The sequence below is a fragment of the Uloborus diversus genome, chromosome 4, assembly GCF_026930045.1.
Source record: "Uloborus diversus isolate 005 chromosome 4, Udiv.v.3.1, whole genome shotgun sequence".
In the NCBI taxonomy this organism is placed as follows: Eukaryota; Metazoa; Arthropoda; class Arachnida; order Araneae; family Uloboridae; genus Uloborus; species Uloborus diversus.
The window spans coordinates 76341535-76367169 of record NC_072734.1 but is presented as its reverse complement, the minus strand read 5'-3'; the positions used below and the strand labels follow the sequence as shown (position 1 = coordinate 76367169).

Here is a 25635-nt window from a genome sequence, read left to right as displayed (position 1 = left end):
ATGATGGACAATTGATTGCATTTTTATGCAGTCTTCACAGGTATTTATTTCTCTATTATTTTCAACGAGATACGCGCAGTTTTGTATACGTTTTATTAAATTCTTTACCTGTCTATAAAAATGGACGCGAGAAATTGAACTTGATATGATTCTGATGCAATCAAATAATTTTCAGTAAGTAAGCTCTCGTAATAAGCGACCGCATCTTTTAATCTCTGCTTCAACATTTCACTGTGCAATGAATTTTTATCCATTTGCCAACAGGTTTTATTCGTTTCAGGGTTACTTCAATAACCGACCAATTCGATTCACAATATTTTAAAAACTGAAATCCCTTTTTACGGTATAGAATTTTCTAGTCTAATATACAGCACAGACGATAAATAAATTTAATGATCAAAACAAACATGTACATTGCAGACAATAATAGATGGAAAATAAAGAGTTGAATATTCAATGTAAAATACAGCAGACAACAAATTTACAAATAACAGAATCAAAGAACAAAACTATTGCTCGATAAGTACGGCTAGGGTTTTTAAAATTTGACTACCTGCTTATATGCAATAAAACAACATTCTTACTCATCCACAAAAAAACTGATTATGTATTTATTGCAAAAATCATTTACTTCGTCAAAGTTTATAATATCTAAAAATGTGTAATCACTTGTTTGTGAGAATAGTAAATACAAATTTAATGTACTATCACACATTAAAAATACATCATATTTTTTAAAATTAAGTATTACCTTCAATTCAAACTGCAAAAAGCGGTAGTAGTCACTTTATAAATGAACAAAAAAGAAACTTGCAGTGGATTTGAACTCGGATCGGCCGCATGGAACCCCAGAGCGCTGCCCACATGACCACCCGGCACTTATTTACGAACAATCTCTACTTTTCTCCGCACGCACCCCACCTCTTAGCTGCGGGCCTTAGGTTCTATCTCACGGGGGGTCCGAGTAGCGGGCCCCCCGCAGGACTGAGTGCAGCGGTCGACAGTCGTCTGTGCTACGGACGGGCTTGGTGCTTATTGCGCCGGGGAAGGTCACCATACTGAGCTTCCGCTCAGCTGGGTGTTTACCCCTTAATGTGTGGGTCTTGCTCACCGTGAGATACGGTATATCTCACGGTGTTGCGCGTAAACCTTTAAAGGCTGTTTTCTCGGAATTTTATGGCTAGTGCGCTTTATTACTTTACCCTGAGAGTACCCTTAAAGGATACTACTAATCTACCAAATCTCATCCCGATCTGAATTTCCGAGACCGTAACCTCTCCTTGTAAGTTTGGCGAAAACTGATTTGAAAATAAAATTTCTAAAAATCATTATCTAAAAAGTGTTTTAAGATGCCCCACCTTCCCCTACTATTAAAAAAAATCATGCAGAATAACTAATAAATAATCAGCACTTCATTGACATGGAATTTTAATTAATAATACAATATTTAAGTGAGGTAATTATATAAGCTATAATCTCAATTTTAGAATTCTGTGTAGCAGAACTTACAGCAGTCTCTCCTTGCACACCAAGTTGCCTGTAAGCTAAGTAGTCTTCACTTTTAGGAATTCCAGGAGCACTCAAACCAAAAACAAAAATGAAAAAACTTCCGATGTATCGCAGTATAAAAATGCCGAACTCAATCTTATCAGATAAGCTAGAACAAAATACAAAAATATATTAATATACGATTTGTATAAGAAACTTTTTTTTTTTTAACTAAGGTAAAAAATTAATACTTGATACTTATTCTTCTGTGGAGATAGTACAAAATCAGCAAAACATAATATATTTCTTTCAACACAAAAGTTTCACAAGGGAATTCATAAGCAAAAATAAAAATAGTAATTATTAGTGTTGTCTAAAATGACGATTAAATTGCAATCAATATATATATATATATATATATATATATATATATATATATATATATATATATATATATATATATATATATATATATATATATTAGGGTGGTCCTTATTTTTGAAGTTGCAGATATTTTTCGCGACGCCCCCTCAATTTGTTCCATTGTACAAATAAATGATCCTTGCAAAATTTAAAGTTAATCCATGAATATTAACACGTGCCCCTAGGGCACCCTTTTTTGAGTTTTGAAGAATAAATTGCGGATTTTCTCATTTTTATGTAAAAATATTCTAACGTTTTATATTTAAAGTAATTTTGAACCATAACAGGTGCTGCTACTTCCAGATCGACCATTCTCTCACTTTCATTCTGTAAAATTTAACATGTTACAGAGAATAAAATGTACACCAATGGCCTTGGGTCAAACGTACCGCTCTTCTGCGCTTCTTCCAACCAAGCGGCAGAGGAACGTTTCTTCCCATCAAGATAGACACAAGGGATTCTACAGTCCATTAATGAATGACCTAAGCCATCAATGAACGATCTTTGACAACAACAAATTCAATGCTATAAATATAAGTAATTGCAATTATATTTTAATTCGCTGTTCTTTAGTTATAAACATACCTAAATGCTTATGCAATTTTTAATTTTTAAAATTTAAATTCGAAAAATCCTCGATTACTGCTAACAAAAAAATATACTGTATTTTCCATAGCTAAAATATAAATTAAAAAAAATATCCAGATTGGAACAATGTAGAAATCTATACTTTAAATTAATTTTCTTCTATTTCAGTACCCCATAGTCCTTTTTTATTATCAAATTCTTGCGATTCACAAGATTTAGAAACCGAAATGGGTATCTATCCTAACCTGTTGAACTTTTGTTTTCTACAGCTGGTCTATCACAATGCAAAAAAGCTTGTCAACTATTGATATCTGCTCGCCTTTCATCACTGTTAGACAAATGTCATATTAGGGATAAATATGCTGTTAATTTATTTACAGCCTATGTAGATGCAGTAAATTTAAATCCAAATGACTTAGTGATCAATCGTACATTCCTTAAGAGAACAAAAGAAAAACTTCGAGAGGTAAAATTAAATTTCATGACTTTAAATTTAGGTTTTGTAGTTATTCACTGGGAAACAAAGCTACATCCAGATGTAACTGGAAAAAGAACGCCAACACGATTTCCGTGACAGCTTCAGGTCCTAATATTGAACAGCTAACTCGGAATTCCTTAGACATTTCTTCAGTTGTATATGATATCTTAGATGATAGCTCTTTATTGCTAACTGTTTTAGCTGTAGTGTTTGATATAACGACTTGCAATACAAACCGTATAAATTGTGCATGCAATTTTTAGAGCAAAAACTGAATGGTGATATATATCATTTGGATTGCCAACATCATGTACTTGAAATCGTACTGCAGAGTGTGTCCTTAAAGAAGTTCTTGCCTTCCTTAGTTCTAGATCAGATATTCAATTATTTAAGCGCTTCAAAATTTTGTGGAAATATCTCCATCATTCAGAACTTATAACATTTCAATCAAGTACACATGCCACTTAAATTCTAAAAGACGAAGTGGATGACATATTATTTATTGTTCGTAAAAAGCGGAATTGATAAAGATTACAGAACATTCTCGTAACTTGTAATAATATTTCGTGGTGAATTTCCTCCTACAGGGATATGTTTTCGGCAACCTGGAGCTTATCCCTGAGCCACATGGGTGGCAAAAGGAATTTTTGTTTGAAAATTTTTATATTTAGGAAACAATTTAAATTGACCTTACATGAAAAGAAAGCCCATCCATGCTGTTTTACAAAGCTGTTTTACAATTAAGTGCTGTATGAAGATATGGTTTTTCGCAGCAACCCAATCGAGTCTCCTTTGAATAATATAATATGTCTGAAAAACTAGCAGTGTACAAAATGACGACAAACATGCAGCAGAAGCAGTGATTGGAAAATTCATAAATCACTTTTGATATTTAAGGGATAAACTTGTAGCTTTGTCCATATTGGATGAAGGAATTAACTTTGAAGAAAGGAAAAGACAAGTCCAAAAAATGGTTGTGATAAGGAAGACATGTCTGATGACTGTTTAACAAATTTCAGATAACTGTAGCTGATTTAGAATACTTTCTTAATAAAGATCTTCCTCTTTATAGAATCAATTACGAGTCAATAAAATAGTTTGATAAGTTGCAAATACTAAAAGATATTTTCCTATTTGATCCTGATTCATGGCAAAATGTTTAAGCTATTAAAAGTGAAGAGAATTGTTAAAATACTGAAAATTGTGAATGATACAACTGAAAGAGGAGCACAATATTAATCGAAGAATTTCACAGCTAATTTACCAAATATGAGTCAGAAAGCAATTTATTTTACAGACCGATCAAGATTATCGGAAAAAATACACACTATCGAGATACATTGAGAAAAGCGTACGATTAAGGAAAGTTTCTAAAGCATTATTTCATTCTTATTCAAAGTAAAATCTTTAGATGATATAAAGTAATTAAAAAAGGTTAATTTTAGTGCTACCTCACTGCAAAATATTTTGCCAACCTAGGAGAAACGATGTACTGGGTCTGAAGTAAAAACTCGGAAGATTTGTGGGAAAATTATCAAAAGTGTTAAAGTTCAACGGCCTAGGGGCACGTGTTATTATTGACCGATCGAGTTCAAATTTTGCACACGTTACTTTTTATTATAGTGTCACAAAACTAGGGGGCGTCACTTGTTGAATTCCGAAAAAAAATTTTCCCACATATAAATAAGGACCACCCTAATATATTGATATATATATATATATATATATATATATATATATATATATATATATATATATATATATATATATATATATATATATATATATATATATATATATATCAGGGATCTGTCCAGGATTTTTCACAGGGTCTGTTTTTTGTGAAAAGTGAATTAATTTTGTGAAAAATCAAAAAATTTCGCAAAAAAAAAAATTTTTTTTCTGTTAAATCGAAATTTTAGAATTTAGAGCGGGCACAAACTGCATCATTTAAACTTAAGGTAGAGTGTTTTCCTCTTCTATGTTGAGAATATCATTCTGGGGTATTTTTCTAGTATTTGGCGGGGGGGGGGCATCGCTCCCTCAAGTAGCAATATTTATTTACAATAGAAATTAGCAATGTTTTATTCTACATTATGATAAATTATACTAATAATATTTCTGTACAGCATTTAAAATAATTGTAACAAAATAAATAAATAAAATTCAGACGAGGGGGTTCAGCATTTAACTTTTTGACCCAAGACACTCTTAAAAAGCACAGAATTTCGTTTAAAACTTATAAATTCCGTGATTTTAACAAATAAAAAGAGATTTTATTTGTTTACTTCTTAACAAAGCATATTAAACATCAAAAATTCAAAAAATCGGATTCCCATAGCAGATGCAAAGAGATCGCAATTCTCAAAGTGAAGGCATCAAAGGTATAAAAACGGTTTGTAAAAGAAATATTTTTGATAAAATTATTTTTAAATTGCATTTTAAAGTCCTATGACAAACATATCATTAATATGCTGTGGAGTTGAAGCAAAAATAAAATTAAACCATCGATTCAGCATTTTAATTTTTGACTCATAAAGAAAATTTGCTTTAAAAACTTGAAATGCGTGTTCTAACAAAAATACAGACTTTTCATTTATTTGCATCCTAATAAAGCGAAGTTAGCTTGAAAAAAGAACAAAATATGATTCTTACATCGGATGTTAAAAGATTGATAATTAATGATAAACCTAATGAGATTGATATGATTTGGATGGAGTTGATTAGTAATAAGGGCAAAAAACTACGTTTGGGGAATATTTATAGGCCACCCAACTTAAGCCAGGGTCGAGACGAACAGATGTTTAGTATTATTAGTGACATTTCTAGCAAGGGGTCAGTCATCATAATGGGAGATTTTAATTTTCCAGGAATTGATTGGAATAATTTTTACCATAGTAATAGCAGAGAAGAGGATTTTTTGAAAGTAATTGGTGACTGTTTCTTAGATCAAATTGTAACTCAGGGTACTCGACAGGACGCGATTTTAGATCTAGTTTTCTGCGACATGGAAGGCTCTGTTCAGGGGTTATGTGTAGGGGAACACATTGGAGATAGTGACCACAACAGTATTAGGTTTGGGATTAAATTTGATATGCACAAAGTAGAGAATTTTAGGTTTGTGCCCAATTTCAGAAATACTGACTTTGTGGCACTTCGGCAGAGTTTGAAAGCAGTTTTTTCTTCTGGATTGGACAATAGCGATGTGAATCTTCAGTGGGCAGAGTTTAAGGAAAATCTAGCGAATACAGTTAGGGATCATGTTCCTTTTAGGAGAAAGGGTGTCAACACTAAAATTTGGCCAATGTGGTTCTCCAGGAAAACTAAAGACGCTCTAAATTACAAGCAAGCTGCTTTTCATAGGTTTAGAGAAACAGGTCACAGTGCAGATAGGCTCCAATATTGTAAGGCAAGGCGTAAATTTAAGTGTTTGGTACGGATTCAGAAAAGAGAGTTGGAGCAAAGACTGGCAGATAACATAAACAGGAATCCCAAGAGGTTTTTTGCATACGCTAATTCGGGGAAAGTTCGAAATAGTCATATTGGGCCACTGGTTGATGAGCACGGAATTTTAATTCAGGACAATAGTGATATTGCTAATGTTCTTAATAACTTTTTTTTGAGTGTTTTTAACGATAACTGTATCTCAACAGTTGACACCAACAAGACACAAGATATAGTACAGCTTGAGGACTTTGTATTTTCCAGGGATGACGTTTTACTTCATTTGAAAAAAATTAAAGAGACTAAGGCTCCGGGGCCAGATAATATTTATCCGAAAATTTTAGTTGAATGTGCAGAGGAATTAGCAGATGTAATCGCAAACATTTTCAATGCTTCTTATAATTCGGGGACAGTGCCAGAGGACTGGAAGCTGGCTAACATTACACCGCTCTTCAAGAAAAGGTCTAAAGGGAGTGCGGGAAATTATAGACCTGTGAGTCTAACTTCGGTGGTTTGCAAAATTTTTGAAACATTGATGAAAATTAAGATAGTAAATTTTCTAGAGACTAATAATCTATTGACTAGTTTTCAGTACGGTTTTAGGAAAGGTAAATCTTGTGCAACTAATTTATTACATTTCTATGACAAAGTTACCATGGCTTTGGACAATAAGAAGCCTGTAGATGTTGTTTACATTGATTTTCAAAAAGCTTTTGATAAGGTACCGCATGTTGCTCTACTTAGCAAATTAGCTGATATAGGAATAGGAGGGAAAACTTTCATTTGGGTAAAAAATTGGCTGACCGGAAGGAAACAAAGAGTAGTTGTAAGGGGAAATTATTCTAATTGGAGTGAGGTCTTAAGTGGGGTTCCTCAAGGATCAGTGTTAGGGCCTGTTTTGTTCATTGTCTTTATGAACGATATTCACAAAAATATTTCTGGGAACATGAACTGTTTTGCTGATGATGTCAAAGTTATGGGGACTGTAGAAAATGAAGAACAAGCAAATCAGCTGCAAGAGGATCTAGATCATATTACGGAGTGGGCTGATAAATGGGGTATGGCTGTTAATGTTGGGAAATGTCAAGTGCTACATTTAGGGCATGGAAATAAGTGTACAAGTTATTATTTGCAAGGTTCAGTCATCAGTCAGGCAGACAAAGTTACTGATCTGGGGGTCCTAATAAGTCAGGATTTAAAGTTTAGCCAACAGTGCAGCATTGCTAGCAACAAAGCCAATAAGATGCTTGGGTTTATCAATAGATCTATTTCAAATAAATCTAAAGAAGTTCTTCTGCCCTTATATAGAAGTTTGGTAAGACCCCATTTGGAGTATGCTGTTCAGTTTTGGTCTCCTTATCTTAAGAAAGACATTAATGTATTGGAAAGGGTTCAAAGGCGGGCTACAAGGCTAATAAGTGGACTTTCCCACTTAGATTATGATTCCAGGCTTAGAAGGTTAAAAATGTACAGTCTTGAGCAAAGAAGAGACCGAGGGGACATGATTCAGCTGTTTAAATTTATTAAAACGAAAGATGTTACGGGGCTAAAGTTTAGCACTGAAAACAGGACAAGGGGTCATTGTTTTAAGCTATTTAAATCTCAGGCTAACATGGATATTAGGAAAAATTATTATTTTAGCAGGGTAGTGGAACCTTGGAACAGCTTACCGGAAGAGGTGGTAATGAGCAAAGGAGTAGACAGTTTTAAGAGGGCCATTGATCTTCACTGGGGATTGTAAATTGACTAGGACCAGTCTAGCTGGCCCCAGAGCCTGTTGCTGGTCGTCACTTTTGTATTTGTATTTGTATTGTATTTTTCAAAATGTAGACATTTAAAGAAAAAAAAACGGCAAGTGAAAGAGTTTATTTAAAGTTAATCATCCTTGTTAGCATCGAAAAATCAGACTCATATAATTTCTCTCAAAATAGCAGTTAAACATCGCACAGCAACATAAAAACGCAAATATTGACAAGCTGGTAAAATGATGAGAATGTTTCCTAATTAAGTCATTATAAAGGTTTAACGCCAGACGCTAAATAGCAATACTTTTGAAGTTGGTAACCCTATCTGAACCGATCATATTTTTTCCCCAACCCTTACTATCCCTTTGCACAGTTCTAAGTTCATTTCACAGATATTTATTATTATTGTTCATTAAATCATGAGCGGGGAGAAAAGTGCTTACCAACGCATTTTCAGAAAAGTTTACAATACCGCTGCAAATTAGCTGTGATAAAACAAACAAAATTATTTAAGACTAAACTTATTTTCAGCTGTTAATTTCTTTCCAAGAAATAAACAACAAGCATTATTTATTTGGCAATAGCAATTATTTATCACTTGCAGGAGCATCGCAAGAGTGACGATTTTTTTTTTTTTGCAAAATTAGCAAATTTTGTATAAGCTGATCCTTCTAATTTGACTTCAAAAAAGGTTCCAAAAGTTATCGGTTTTATCTACAGAAATATGCGTTATTTTGCTTTCAGATTTGCTATTTCAATAAACTACTCGTGAAAGATCCTTTCTTGTTTATCAGAATTTTGTGAAGGGTCCGTTTTGGTTGATCGGGATTTTGTGAAAGGTCCGTTTTGTTTGATCTGGATTTTGTGAAAGGTTCGTTTTGGTTGATGGGATTTTTGTGAAGAGTCGGTTAATGAACCCAAATATCCTCTGGCCAGATCCCTGTATATATATATATATATATATTTTAAATTTATTGACTACCACCTGGGCTATCCAATTATAAGATTTGTAGGACCATGTGTGCTGTTTGTTGATCATAAATAAATAAAAATATCATAAGTAGTAAAATAATTGAGACTGGACGAATGTGTTGTGTGGTTCATCAAGCCCCGTCTCCTCCTATGCCAATGGTTCCTAACATTTTTAAGGGTATTACCCAAAAAGGGGTAATTTGTTATCATCCCCCCCCCAAAAAAAGTTTAAAAATAAATTAGCTATTTTATTATTCTTTCTTTAAACTACAAAGATATAAGTTTTTTTTAATTAATTTTAATTGTTTAGAAAAGCAAAATATCCATTTTTTAGTAATTTGTTATCAAACCAAAAAGTGTCAATGAGACAGTTGATATTTAGTTATCAAAATTTCTTTAATAATTGTTGTTTCTGCCAATGTACACCATAAGTCAAACTCCAAGTTTATAGCATTTTTTATAAATCACTAATAATTACGGATTTGATATACTTGTTTTCTTAATAATTTTGTTTTATGACCGAGAAATGTCACAATTCTTGTAAGGTGACTTGGGTAAAGTGCATACCGTAATTTTCAAATATCAGTTTCTGAAGGATGGTGTCGTTAAAAATCATGTCCGTTTTACCAAATTTTTAAGGTTTATTTTTGGGTCCTTTCTTAAGATTTTCAAGTATATATTATGGCAATTAAACCACAAGCAGCAGCTTTAAAATATCTCCTAAAGAACTTCTTCTAAGGGTCGCACTACCGCAACATGTGGCGCAACTGCGTACCTTGGCAGATGATGACTGACGGTTTTTGGACTTGGTGATTCAAATGTAGTGTGAAGCAATAATAAATAGCATTAAACACTTCAAGCAGTGTCAAATGGATTAGATCATAGTTTCTCAAAGTGTAGTCTCTGGACCCCTGAGGGTCCTTAAGCTCATACTAAGGTGTCTGCAGTGATAGCCAGCAAAAAAGCACAAAATAAACATGAAGTTATCTATGAAGAAGAAAATTATTTCTGCCATTTTTAGCATCTTGTCCAGTCTGAACTTTGAGATTTGGCTAGCTAAACACTGAAACATCTTTCTACTACTAATTTGAGTGGCTGAACATTGTCGACACTTTGTAATATAAAAATGCCTAAAAAGAAATATGACTTAAATAAATGAATGAACTGAAAAGGGGCATTCAGTCAGAAGTGTCCACTGGGGGGAGAGAGGGTTCATGGCGCAGACTGAGCCATTGAAATTTTAAGGGGGAGGTTAGGGGTATTTTTAATTTTTTTTTGGGGGGGGGGACTTTTGCTTTGGGGGTTGCAATATTTAGAGGGGTGCTCCCTTGCTCTTAGGGGAGGGGGCACTCTTGGTTTAGTAAAAGAGCAAGACCGTAACTATTACTCTATTGTACTATCCCTGTTAGGACCCCTAATATAGCCCAACAGCCAGGCTTGATGAGAGACCATGTCAACTTAGTCGGAAACTTGGGAACTCCTTGAGGGGTTCGGCTGGGAACCATGGTAGTATAAATTTGGTAAGTTTTATTGATGGAGTACTCTGGCGACCAAATTCACAAGGGGCCAGCTCTCAATGGCCCTGCAGATAGCAGAAAAGAACTAGAGCAGTTGTCTTTGTCTGAGACACTGGACATGTCCGAGGGTTTGATAGTGTAATCTTAAATATTCAAATCCACAAAGCTATTATGTTTTAAGTTGGGGGTCCGTAGTGGCCTGGACTTTAAGACTCTCTGGATTAGTTAATTATGATAATTGCAAAGTAAACAAAATATCTAAACTTGGTTACCTACTGTAGAACAAATTCTTTTGTTTCACTTTTATACCGGTAAAATTTAAAATCATACTAATATGTATAGGGGTTTGACACAGGGAAGCAGTATCAATGAAAGAAACAACCGAGTTGTACAGTCAAACTTTGTTATCACTTCACCCAGATGTCACGTCACTTTTTCCAAGTAATGAACTTAAAGCAAATGCTCCTTATGTGAAGTGGATCTGGACTTTTGTAGTCAAATTCCGCCTAGCTATTTATACAGGATCAAAATTTCCTTTACCACTGAAAATTTACTTCCAGTAAAGTCAAAAATTATTTCCTTTAGAAAATTTTGGCTGGGTTATAGTACAATTTGTCGCTTGGCAATTAATGTTGTTTAATTTTTAGTTGACATAAATTTTTACATTTTAATGGAACTCTTAGGTTTTCAGGTATATTTCAGTTATTTGATAATTTTGAAGGCTTAATTAATTTAGTTAGCAGAATTACATCTTAATGAAACTTCTAGAATGGCTGTGGAAACAGCTTTTTTAAAACTTCAGATAACCACAGCATAGGAAAAAAAAAAACTTCATTGGATAATGACAACACCGTAAATGAAACACTTTACCTTTTTAAGCGAAACCACCAATCCACGTTTTGTAGATTCAAGAAACTCAGATTTTCAGCTATAAATAAGACAGTCCAATATACTAGCAGGACTAACCCATGTCCTCTAGTGGGTATACTAGGAAGAGCTTTGTGTCTCTCTAAATGGATCAAATATAATGCTAATGGAAATGATACTGAATATACACAAGGGCTTAGTATCATATATACATAAACTTCACGTTCAACAGCTGTAAGTTGCAAAATCAGTCGAACAAAAGCAAGAACAGGCAATAAAATGTGAAAAAATCTTTGTAAATGATAAGTAAAAGGCCTGGGAAGCATTCTTCTATCCAAATCAGAGGAATACTTCCAATACATTCGTATTTGCACTGCACCAAATATGACTAAAAATAGAGTCATAAAAAATGAGGAAACGGTATCCAAAAAGCAATGAGAAATGCCGTGGTTTAACCATGGTTTTGTAAAAGAGATATTTCCCGGACAGTAAAGCATTTCAAAGACAATAGATATATTGATTTGCTATGACGTAAGAGATTTCAACGAAATTTTTGAACTATGAGCCTTTTACAGCAAAAAAGAAATGCATAAAACTTTCTAGCAGTAAAAAGCAGGTGAAATTTTAGATATGTTTCAAGAGCACTATTTACACTTATTAGACTTGTAAGTTGCAGTTATTACAGAATATTAGCGTAACATTAAATTGCGTTCCATAGAGAAGCCGATCAAACCGCTACGCAAAAACCGCAAATGTTTGTTTACATCTTGAGTAGTCACAGTTGTGAACAAAAAGAAAATTTATATTCTTTGATACATTTTCTTTTTAAATACAATATCAAGACTTTTTATTCAAAAACAGAAATTTCCTTCCTTGGTTCTTCGATTATTTTAACGTATATTCTGATATAAGTAATGAAATATGTCATTTACAGATGTATATTATGAAAATTTTCTCACCGTAATTGTAACTTGTCTCAGTTCCCGTCATTGTTAAACAATTTTTCTTCTCTTTGTAATTTGTATTATTGAAAAGAGGGTTTTAATTAGTAAGTTAATATTACATCAATTCATTTTCTAAAAAATAATCAAGTTTTTTTATTGAATTTAAGTGCTCACAACATCACAAACTTGTAACTATATAAAGGGTTTCTTTAATGATATTATGGATCACATTAGGCATAATTAAGAGTTTAAAATCACTTATTTTCTCATCCGTTACTACGTCAATAAGTTTTATATGTGTGTTGCATCTATTTCGTCTTGAGGAGTTGGAAGACATTTGCTTTTTAAGCAAATTGTTTTGCTTGTAGTCAAACTTGGATAATTCGAAGTGCAGGGGGACACTACAAAACTTTGAATTATCCACAAAAAAATAAATAAATAATTTTTATGCCGTAAAATAATCAATCGTAACAGAAATTGCGAAAATAAAATATGTTTATAAATTTTGAATTAAAAAACAACAGCTTTTTAAAATATTGAGATATTTCAGATTGCTTTGAAGAGCTTACTTGATTTGTTTTAACAAAATCTTCAAGAACATCTACTGCTCGAAACACAATTTCAGTCACGTTAAATTGTCCTTTTACATAACGACGATATTCTGCTATATGAAAAACTGCCTCACTTGAAGTTGGAATCGGCCTGTGTTCTTTTGCCTCATCTTCAATATCTTCTCGTCTTCTGTTACAATGTTCTTATTCTTATTGCTTAAAACTTCAGGTAAAATATCTGCATCTGATAGTTCTCCACAGATCTCAATGTTTTCATCGATGTTGACGTAATCATCAAAATCAATGCTATCTTCCCATGCAATTATGGGGAAAAAAATTTTTTATCAAAAAAATCGCAAGATGAATCCAGCATTCTGGAAACAATTTGCTATTGGTTTTTGGTTAACTTTGGACCATGCATTTAAACACATTCTTGATGCATCGAGGAGGGTGATGGGAAGCTTTTGGAAAGATTCAGTAAGAAGGTGTTTAATGACTAATCTTCTGTAAAAATGCTTCGGGTTTTTAATTATGCCTTGATCCATTGGTTGCACCACTGAGGTCATATTTGGAGGGGAAAAACAACCACATTTTCCATAACCAGTGTTGATTTATGAGCCGAGCAACTATCAATAAACAAGATGATTTTTCTGTTTTTTCTTTCGTACGTGTGATTGAGATCTAGCAGCCATTCTTCAAAAAGATGCGCTGTCATCCATTTCATATTAGAATGGTATTTTACAGGCTTAGTTTTGGCATTCTTAAAACATCTTCAATATTTTGATTTTCCAATCAACAGGTAACTTCTCACTGGAGTCCATGTTTGCTCCCACAAGTAAGGTTATTTGGTCTTTACTGTGTTTTCCACCACTACATTTTTCACATTTAAAAGCCAAAGTCTTTGCAGGGGTACATTTAAATAAAAGTCCAGTTTCGCCGACATTAAAGATGTCCCTGTCTTGTGTATGCTCAATGATTTGAGCAACTTTTTCTTTCCACTCCTTTCCTGTATTTTGGTCCACACTTGCACTTTCATCACACACAGACTTGAAGGAAATTCCATTTCTTTCTCTAAATCCGTCTAACCATCCAGAACTTGCTTTGAAGATGTTTCCTAAACTGAAAGCAAATTCTTAAGCTTTTGCACAAACAAGTATTCCACTGAGAGGGATGTTTTTGTCCGGCCCTTGTTTGAACCACTTCAAGACACACTCATCTACATCAGGATTGTCGGGTTCTCTAGCTCGTTTGCGATTTCCATTACATTTGAAAAAAATTTCTTCATTTTTCAAAAAGGTCAAGAGTGTGATAAGTGCTATTCTATACTCTTTTGCAATGATAGATTTCTTAATTACACCCTTTTCTACTTCACGAATCACAGTAATTTTTTTCATCAAAAGATCAAGTTTTGTACGGGACACGGGACCTACTCAACGACATGCTCTCAATGAGCTCGCACCGCAAAAACTGAAAGTTCAAATGATATCAACTGCAGCCCTAATGGTTTCATTTATGAACAAGAAGAAAAGGCGCCTTTGCTACAATATGCGTCTAGACAAGATGGAAGGAATAAGCACTAAAACATAACCTTTTTTTTTTTTTTTTTGATGATTCTACCCCTCTCTTTGTGATTTTACTGGCTTTTTTTTTTTTTTTTCCTGCTCTATCAAGCAGAGCTGAAAATATTTTCTGGTGTTTTTTAGGGGGGGGGGGGAGCGGGAAATGAAGAAAATCGACGAAAAATACGAAAGGGAGAATTTTTTGCACATTCAGCATTACAGAATGATCTTTCTTGCTTTCAGCAAAAAAGTGGTTTGGGTTATAATTGATAGAAGGATTATTTGGGATTTTACACTATTTTTTTTCAATATTATCCTAATGGTTTATTTTTTTAAAAAATATAACTGCATTGAAACTAAATTTTGGCATTTTTGAAAGGGTAAAAACTTTGAATTAAAGAAGTTGGACCTCAAAATAACCAAGATTTTGCAGCATTAACTGCATACAAGTTTCAAGGGGCCAACAAAAAACTTCAAATTATCCACGAACGAATTAAAGACGTTCGAATTATCCAAGTTTGACTATCTGGGTTTGTGTTTATTACTTTCAATTACACCTTCAGAATTGAGAATGAGTTAACCTATTGGCATCAATGTGTTCTAATTTTTTTTTGTAAAGGGAATTTTTCTCTTTAAATTGATTCCTTTAGCATCCTCCCCTTTTTTTTCTTCTGGGTGCTTGTCAACATACTTTTACAGTTTAAATACTTTTATATTGGTTGAGTTAAGGGAAAAAACTATTTAAATAAAGACACAATCAAACCTTACCTTTGACAATCTGTGAATACCTGAAGGCTGTAATATTTAAACATTGAAACTATTTTATTCCCTCCAATAAATTGTTACCCTCCCCAAACATCAAGCTTGCTAGAGTCTCCCCTTCACTAAAAAAGTAGAATTATAGACCCATTATTTTGGGGGTCAAGTAGCGGCTCCAGAACAAAAATTTCGGAGGGGGTCATTCTGTGCCTTGCGCAATATTTTTGTATGACCCTTGCCCTTGATGCTACTAAAGATATAGCCAAAAGAACTTCAATTTCAAGTATTTTCGGTGGAAAGCCCCTTACCCTAATGTGTGCTAGACTGGTGAGACATATGATCTCTTTCCATTCTTATTTGTGTGTGTGTAATTGTGTACCAATTTGAATAACACTAGAAGAAGGGATGGGGTTTAGTCATTCTCTTTATGAAATTTTTGAAATTTTAAGTCCTGAACAAGCAATTGTAGGAAACTTTTGATGAGATTATTAGAAAAAATGGTGTTAAGAACTGCTACCCAGAAATTTTTCAAAACTGAAATTTTTAGTGATAATTGATGATGTTTGTGAAAGAGGATTCATTAACTCTTCCTCAGTAATTAACATAATTTCAAAACCATAATTTTAGATTATCTTCGACTGTAAGTGGAGAATATGATGGTTCATGGCTATCCCCTAGAAGTTTTGCAAAGTTTAAATCCTAAATATGCAATTGTATGCCGCTTTAATGATGTTAGGGGAAAGAATAGGGTTCAGGAACTGTCCACCGGAAATGTTTCAGAATAAGAGTTCTAAAAGTGCATTATCAGATGATCTTCGATGAAGTTAGAAGAATTTGGGAGCACGCTTTGGGAGTCATAAAATTTTGAAATTAATGTTCCAAGCCCGCAATTTTAAGTCATATTTGATGGCGTTAGGAGAAGTGATAAGGTTTAGAAACCTGGCGTCTAAAAGAGTCTATTGCAACTATTTTAGCCCCAATTAAGACAAAAATGAGTCTTTTGTAAAAGAAACTGATACTATTTCAGTCTAATAGGGATTAAAATGTAAAAAATATGAGGGATATAAAAAAATAGTAGAATTTTTTTAAAAAAATCTGGTACCAATTTTTGACCGAAATTTTTTTCTGCACAACTCACTCAGGTCGGTCAGGTCTGCCAAATGATGCAAAAAGTTGTCAAATGGGCTAGGCCTTATTTATCATCAAGGATATGTAGAACAGTCTTTCTTGTTTTTTTCTCCTGGTGCCATCAGACACAGGATGCATATTTCTTGCCAACAAGAATAACAATAATAACATTTTGAAGGGAAAATTCAAGACGTCAAGTTTTTGAGCCATTAAAATTTTGAAAAAAAATACATTAGTAACTCTCACAATTACGCACACTTACGCTATATGCATTAATATATGTACTATGGGACCACTTCGAATTGCAATCAATAAGTTAGTCTTCAATATTTTACTAGATTTGAAATTTTATAATGTCCAAAGTGTACATGATGACATTTTGAAATGAACAACAATTTCAACTTTGTTTTTTCGTCTAAAAATTTAAAAATTCTAGTTTTATTTTCAACTAGTAGCTCCCTACGTTCAAAAAGTTTTCAGCAGCCATTTTTTAGGAGTTAAAAAAACAGAATGAATAAAACGAGGAATGCATTTTTCGTTTTTGCTTGAAAGATGGCAAAAAATCGACCCACTGTCCTCAAAGTGGACAACATATTTCAAAAAAATTCTAAGCTCTGGGAAAAACTCTGAGACAAAAAGAACTACAGTATCCCCCTCCCTATTATCTTGCCCCAATCCCCTATTCTCAAAATTTCCAAGAAAAGGGATGGAAAGCGTTCAGCTCTGGAAATGGTTTTAATACAAAAATTGCCAAAGAGAAACAACAATTGAAACTTGCTTTTGTGCAAAAATTTCGAATATAAAGGGTTTTAAAAAATAAATTTCGAGATAATTACGGAAAATACATAGGAGTTTTTGTGGAAAATACAGTGGAAATTTTTCTTTTTTTCAAGACATCAAGGATTTCAAATTAAAGAGGTTCAAGATATCGAGGTTTGACTGTTAGTTTTGGTTTTTGAGCTGCAATTCAACCTTGTACACTGTTACATGAGGAAGTACTGTATTTTCCTGCTTATTATCCACGGCAGCGTATAATCTGCAGGTCCTTAAATCAGCCTGAAGAAAAAAAGCCTTTGTATAATCTGCGGATAATATGATGTAAAAAAAATTAAGTTTTCATTTAACATACAATTTTAATGCCACTTAGAATCCATGTAGGCGTGCCTGTCTGCCTCAATTTTATCACAAAAACCTTAAATTTTGCTCTTAATAAATTTCTTGATTTATTAAAATTTTGCATACTGTTTTTGGCGTAAATTTTTGGAGGTTAAATCTCAGTACTTTACAATAATAAGCTTTGGTAGTATTTTACTATGCAAATAAATGATCCTTATCCATGCATTGATTGCTGTATTAATCACATTTCTTATATTGTTAAATTTTTTTTTTAATTTGAATTGTAAAATCAGTGGCAGATTCCGTTGTTTAAATATATTATGAATTACTTTTTTAAAGCAAATACTTCTTAGTATTTGATTTTCTGTTGCTTTTTATATCATCCAATTGTCAAATGAATGCAAGAATGAACTATGTTTCAGGGTGGCAACGGATCAGGGAAAAGTCAGGGAACTTTATTAATCATCGAAAAGTCAGGGAAATATCAGGGAATTTTGAAAAAATAACAAAAAATCAGGGAAAATTGATTTTTTGAAGAAAATTTTTTTTTTTGCTTTACAAAATTAAGTACTCTTAATTCCCTACGCATTTTCCGCCAATTATCTGTTCAAAAAAAAAAGTAAAATTAATGAGGTGCGATTATACACTGCCGCATATTTGTGCATCTTTTTTCCTCAACGTCAAAGTATTGAATCTTACTTATTAACCACTGTGGTTAATTTGCTGCAAATCTGAAAGCAAAATGACACATATTCCTGTGTATAAAACCGATAATTTTTGGAACTGTTTTAGAAGTCAAATTAGAGAGGGATCAGCTTATACAAAATCTGCTAATTTTGCAGAAAAAAAAAATTGGCACTCTTGTGATTCTCCTACACTCCTGCAAGTGATAAATAATTGCTACTGCCCAGGGCCGTCCAAAGAGGGGGACGAGCGGGGCAATCGCCCCGGGTGCCACAAAACGAGGGGGGCGCCGCAAGGCGCCCCTTCATTTTGTGTATCATAGATGCACAGTCATAAACGCACAAAACAGAAAGGAAAAATGAAATTTTACAGGAGAAGCGTTTGGAGTTGAACTCTTCAGGCAATTTGCATTAAGATAAGTAAGTTTGCTGTGCTCTCCCGTTGGTTATATTAGAACAAAAAATCTGATGTTATTTTCTATAGAAGATAGCGTCGTTTGGAAGTCTTTAAGCGAAAAAAAAAAGAAAACAAAATGAAAATTTTCGTACTGTGGCAGTCTTTTTCCAAACGAGCGAGATACAAAAGATTTTATTATATTCATAGAAGTAAAAGCAAAAAAAAAAACCTTGAAAAGAATCACTGGATGAGTCCAAATTGAAATTTAATTTTAATGTTTCTTCGATAAATACATTTTCCATTTATGCTCAATAAATTTTTGGTTCATATGCTTAGTTTGATCAATATGAGTAACTAGTTAAGTTTTAATTGCTTTTACTTTCTTCTATATCTAATATATAGAAAAAAGTTTTGGATTCGTGCAAATTTTCGAATTTTGACGTATTCGAACGTTTTGAGTATGCCGAGTCCATTTCAACTATTTTTGGAAAATGTCGGTCTGTCTGTGTGTATGTGTCACGTATGTGTGTGACCAGTTTTTTGTGGCCGTTCTACAGCAAAAACTACCGCATGAAATCAAACGAAATTTGGTACACATATGTGCCCCTATGTGAACTTGTACCCATTGGTTTTTGGCACGAATTCCTCCAAGGGGGTTGGAGCAATGGGACGTTTTTTTGAGTTACGTGTGCTTGCTAATCCTCAGGAAGTAACTGGCGGAATCAAACAAAATTTGGTCCATATGTTGCCATTAACAGGAACAGGTGCTGATTCAATTCTGGTGTCCATAACTCAAACGGGGGTTGAGCTATAGAATGTTTTTTGTTGTCAATTGTGACTGCTGTATCTCAAGAAATAATGAATCAAGAAATAATTGGTGTCAACAGCTAAAAAGGGGGTAGTGCAATCGTCCATTCTTTTTCTCCATTGTGAGTGCCTTATCTCAAGAAATAATGCTACATTCTGGTTGAAATTTGGAATATATGTGAATCCATATGTAAACAGGCTTTGGTTCAATTTTGACGCCAATCGCTTCAAGAGGTGTTGATTTTTTTTTTTTACGAATAAAAATAGCTTTATTAATGCAACAATAAGAAAGATAAATCGTAATAGATTGTCGTCTGCGTATTTCTGGTGATTTTAATTGTATGGAAATGATCGGAAATATTATCTCAATGACTCAATGATTTAAAATTTTTAACTGTTGCCATCTTATGTTTGTTAACAAATAAAATATTTTTAATTAATTCAAGCAAGGCTTTTAAAATAACTTTCAATTTTCGCTCTTTGCTTTGCTTTTGTAATAATTCAGACATTGGGATGGTCGTCAAGTTTTTGCATGTGTAATTTTGTTTTTGTTGGGAATATTGCTTCCTCGTCAAGCATGGGGAGGGATCAGAAAAAAAAAGAAACATTCGTGATGGCCACAACATACTAGTTTATCTTGTGGGGTAGCATTTTACAAAATAAATATTTGGAATTTTAACATTTCCTTTTTATGCAAAGTTTTTGGAGTATTAATGTATGATAAAATTAGAAACAGATTCATTGCTTTAATTTGTACTATCTATAGCCCTCTGATTGTTTTGTTCATTAACATTTAAAAAATGCAAGTATGAAGCTTTCACGCGTATTATGCAATGATGCTATGTTATAAATAACTTGATTTTTCTGCATTTATAAAGGGGGGGGGGAGGCACCAAGAAGCTTTCGCCCCTGGGTGCCCAGCTCTTCAGAGGGCCCTGCTACTGCCAAATAAATATAATGCTTGTTGTTTGTATCTTGGAAAGAAATTAACAGCTGAAAATAAGTTTGGTTTTATAATCTTGTTTGTTTTATCACAGCTAATTAGCCGCGGTGTTGTTGTAAACTTCTCTGAGAAGGGGGGTGGCGTTGGTAAGCACTTTTGGTGTTGTTGTAAACTTTTCTTAAGGCTGCTCTTCAGTGGGGAAAAAAACGATCTCGCTTGAAAATGGGCCTTTTCTTTAAACGAAAGCAGTGTACATCAGTGAAATGATTGACACTTCAACAAACAATAGAACGAACGGTGACCGATGAAAGTGTGGATCATGTGACCTGTCACATTTTGCAGGGGGACAGACCGGACGCTCCCCCTGCTGTGCAAGTCAAGGGAGGTATAGCTGTCGGCGAAATGAAACTGCAGCTTTTTACAGACCCTTCCAAGGAAATTCTAGTTCTTTCCCTCTTGAGTCTTGACTACATAGGTAAAAGAAAAATAACTCAATGTAAAAGGCGCGGAATTTTACATTGTCGCGCATTTTGCAATTCTACTTGTGATATTAATTTATTTGTATTCGCGCTAAAATTAATTTTGAAACGAAGATTTTTTCCCCCATTAATACGGTTTCAGATCTCATCTAGGAAAAATTAACGAATGAATGAATATTTGCAATAAATAAATTCATAAATTCGTTTTATTTTCAGAAAAATGTTCGTTATTGAAAATTGATGATTTCAAAAAAGGAAGGAAAAAAAAAGATAGCCTGCATGACCACACTGAATTTTAACGAAATGAACTCTAAATTCTAACCAAAAAATTTTCTTTAAAAATGGATGATCCTACTTAATATGATAAATACCTTTGTGCTGAATAGTAAAGTCAGACCAAACAACGTAAGTAGAAGCACAAATTTGTAAATTACAGCAGACACGTGTTTCGGCGTTGCAGGGAACGCCTTTTTCAATGCAAAAAATAATGAGCTTATGGACAGAAGAAATTCTTCTTAAAAATGAAACTAGATCCTCTTTGCATAGTTAATACTTGATTGTACAATTAACATTAATGTCACTAATTAGTTACATTAACCTTTATTTGAACTGATAATATTTATATTTTAATGGTAAATTAAATGCTACTTTGTTGGTTAGTTACCTGTTTTACAAATGGAGTGGCGACTACAAAAAATGTGGCTATTATAATTGCCTTTACTTACCACTGGTGACCAGAAAATTCCCCCAATCTTTATCTTTGAATCCTTTTCTTTTTGAAAAAATATTTATTTATCTAATTACTATATGCAGATGAGAAGGCTACGATAGCATTTCTCAAGGGGTTGTTATGGTGAAAGTTCTTTCAAATTGAGCATAACGGCAAAGTCGCGGACGACAACGGAGAAGGATTTCCTGCATTTGAAAAATTAAAGATTTTTCTGTGATCTTTGTTTGTATGCAGGGGTGCTCACCCTGCTCCAAACTCAAAGGCACAAATCACCCCTTCTCCCACTCTCAAGGTTTGTAAACTATCTTACGCTGAAATTTTGGAATAAAGCTAAACCTAGCACTTTTAGAGTCTCAAATTCCCAGTTACTAAATTCGGCAAAATACATGAGGTATTACATACACTATATGACCAAAAGTATTGGGACACTTTCAAAAATTCAAAATTTTACGGATTTCTCGAGAAATAAAAGACCAATTGCTCTCTGCTCTAATTTTTTTCACATGAAAAGTATACTCCAGACGTCAAATACAATAACAATTAAGTCTGTTATTCATTTAGGGGAACCAGCAACAAAATATACGTTCTTATCATGAATCACTCTGTAACGATGGCAGGAAAGTGTTGCCAGTTTGCGAACGACACCTTACCATTCGTCGCATAGCTTAGAATTATAGAAATTCGGCTCATTAGGTCGCTGATAACTTTTTAAATTTTAAAGAAATTGCGGTGAAATTTTTTTCATGGATTGTAGGAAGTATCTGAGCTTTGGATTATGAACGTTATAAATTGCTATCTTCCGTGCATGCGCAGTGAAAAATTAATTGCTTTAATTGTTCATATTTCATCAATTTTTCCATGTTTTAACTTCAAATTTTATTATGTCTCTCTAAAATGCTGTCAAATATTCTAAAAGTTTAGTAACGTTCGACGAAATACTCTGCGTGATATATGAAGCGAAAACCTTCAAAAAAAATTTGCATTTTTGAAAGAAATGCTTATATTTCCATGGGTATAAGAGATGCTTTCACATAAAGATAAAAATAAGTTTTTGATAGATTTTTAACTCATTTCTGAAAATTATAGCTTATTCCCAGCAATTTACAATGAAAAATGATCAAAAAACCTTTTATTTTATTTCCTCAATTTGTTGTTGGTCCCTAAATGAATAGCAGACTTAATTTTTATTGGAAAATGACAACTAGAGTATACATTTTATGCGAAGCAAATTATAGAGCAATTGGTCTATTATTTCTTGAGAAATCCCTAAAAATGTGAATTTTTGAAAGTGTTCCAATACTTTTGGTCAGATAGTGTATATAGTGCTTCTGCTTCAACACATTGAGTTTTTATTAAAATTTTCTAATAAGTATTGTGAGTATCTGATCCTTGTTAGTTGTCATGTAATAAATATTAAGGGTTGTCCTTTTTCTCAGGAGGTACGAAAATATTGCATAGATATATATCTGCCTGAAAAAAAAATCTCGAAATACTTAGGTGAAAAAAATCTCAACGCCTCGCTCTGCCAGATTTTAAAGTTTTTATCGCTCTGCCTCGTTTTCATGCATCTTGCATTTTATGAATTAATAATAAAAAATTAAAAAAAAAGGGCAAGAAACAGATTTGCAGGAAATACATAAAGTTACGACAAAAATGAAAATGAACAGCTTACATTTAGGAAAGCAATTATAAGTACAAGTAAGGGTATTTCACAATTTAAAAAAAAAGAAAAGAAAAACCAAGACAAACTTTTTTTTTTAAAGTTCTGTGTTACGCACTTTTGTGCCGAAAAATTATAGTATTGTGTCTTCAGTCACAGAATAAAATGAATGTTCTAATCAAATGATTATTAGTAATTTTATCATTCGTACTGAACAAAAATCTTTTTTGAGATCCCACATTTTCTATTCTATTGACTCCTAGTAATATGTAAATACAGCGAGAGAAAGGATTTAGCTTCTTGTTTAAGAAAGGGAACCATTTCTATATTTAAGTAATATGATCTTTATCGTAAGCATACTATTTACTCAGAAATACTTCCTATTTTTCCAAGCACTCTGTTTGGGGGCTATGCCTTTTAATTTTCTCGAAAATAAAATTTTCAAAATGCAGTTTTCAACGATCTCTGGTAGTATTTGGAAAATGGGAGTTCGGAAGCTTTCCCCGGAATTTTTCGAAATAGTCTAAAAACGCAGTCTTAGTGTGATGTTGGGGGGGGGGGGGGAGGCAAAAATTTCAAAGTGTTATAAACATGATTGTAGGCCATCTTTAGTAACGTTCTGGGACATGCAGGTTTTTGAAATCAAAGTTCCAAAAATGCAATTTTAGAAAACTTTTTTTTTATGGTCAAAGAAGGACTTTTCGCCAACTCCCTTCCCGAAATTTTTCGAAATTAAAGTCATAAAAACGAAATTTAAGACGATCTTTAATGATGTTTTTTTAAGGGAGGAGGGGGGGTGCTTATGTGACCTGAAAACCATTAATGCCCGTAATTAATTTTTCTACATTGTATTAAAATACTGATCTAGCTTCTGAGAATGAAAATAGAAAGCAGTGAAAACTTGTAACCCCCATTCTATATTGTTCACACCTTAAGGCTGAAAACGTTATAAAAACTAATACATACAATGCTTAGTAATTCTAGCATGGTGTGTTTTTTACATTAACCGAATCATATTAAATTACTAATATATTTTTCATGATTTCCTATGTATTTAATGAGTATGTTGGTGTACGGAATGTTTTCCGCAACTGAATAAATGTTTTTGAAAAGTATTTTTATTCTCCAAAAATACAGCTTCCAAGTTCTTAAAAAGATAAATAAAAAAAAAAAACTATTTCTATTGTGAAAAGTTTCTGAAGACATCAGAAAGCCTTCTGTATTTTTGTTTTCTTATCAATCTTAAATGTCGGTATTAGTAATCTGGAAATTTTGTATTTGGATGAAATTTTGTTTTTAATTCCATCCACATTGATGTTTTTTTTTTCCTGAAATGTAATTTTACACCCCCCTCCCCTTTTAAAAGTAAAATCTACTTAAGTTAAACCTTGAATGAACACAAACAATTAGTAACCATGGCGACGAAAATTTGACTTCTTAGTAAATATTAAAACAACGAGCTAGAGTTATTCTTGTCATCATGACAATCTGAAAAATCAGAGCAACATCAGCTTTGGTCAAGTAAAGATAATAAGCATTCGCAATTGCTAAAAAAAAAAAAAAACTTATTTTTTTTTCTGGAAGAATAAATATTGTCCTGAATTTTAGTTGTTTTCCAAAAATAATAGCGCTGTTGGAGAAATGATATTTAAGCAAACATACTTAAAAAAATATAAAACATGTTTTTTAATTGTAAAGACTATCTGTACAAGCTTGATTCGCTCTGAAAAGTATGGAATAACACAAGTACATGATTTTTTGATTTAAACACTCAGAACTTGCAGTTAATCACAATATCGATATATTTGAGCTATTTCCAAAACAGTTAATTAAAAATAAGTATTTTAACTTTTTTTTTTTCATTTTTCCGGCAATAAATAAAAACTTGAGGTAAAACGCATGAATTATGACACAAAATGTAAGCTAGGAAAAATTCTTTAATAAAAATAAAATTAGCTACAATTCGCATTGCTGCACTTGAAAATAAAAATTATGCTATTTTGTTTCTCACGTAATGTTTTAAAAACTGTATAATATCGCACATGTCTTAAAATAAGGAGTAATATTGCGACCCCATAAGAAACGTTTAACGATTCTATTTAGGGTCAAGTTATGCATCGTTTTCTTCCTTAGGAAGTTTTCTAAAGAGAAATACAGTAAAATCCTATTGCAACGTATACTAATGCAACGAAATACTTGTTTCAACCAAATAAATTTCTAGTCCCGATTCTGAAATTCGATGAATTTTACTGTATATTATGAATTACAAGTTCAATGTGTATCTACCTTCTAAAGAAATTTGACGAGTCTGGTTCTTAAAAACACAAATATTTTTCAAAAACGTTTGTTGAGCTGTG

General features: G+C 32.9%; 2 protein-coding genes across 3 annotated transcripts in view; one reads left to right on the top strand and one right to left on the bottom strand.

The window, feature by feature from the left end:
- Nucleotides 1–12243, bottom strand: part of LOC129219663 (ATP-binding cassette sub-family B member 6-like) — a 50104-nt gene extending 37861 nt beyond the window's left edge. Inside the window, exons 1-2 of the mRNA XM_054853940.1 lie at nt 11526–12243; nt 1510–1657 (exon numbers count right to left, since the gene is read on the bottom strand). Coding sequence (XP_054709915.1) covers nt 1510–1657; nt 11526–12019 — 642 coding nt within the window. The 5' untranslated portion in view covers nt 12020–12243. The remainder of the gene's footprint in view (nt 1–1509; nt 1658–11525) is intronic.
- A 255-nt stretch (nt 12244–12498) lies between these two features.
- The window catches only part of LOC129220040 (dnaJ homolog subfamily B member 4-like), a 45763-nt gene continuing 32626 nt past the window's right edge, over nt 12499–25635 (top strand). For both annotated transcript variants that reach the window (XM_054854373.1, XM_054854372.1), the window contains exon 1: nt 12499–12570. The gene's annotated coding sequence lies outside the window, so the exon portion shown is untranslated. The remainder of the gene's footprint in view (nt 12571–25635) is intronic.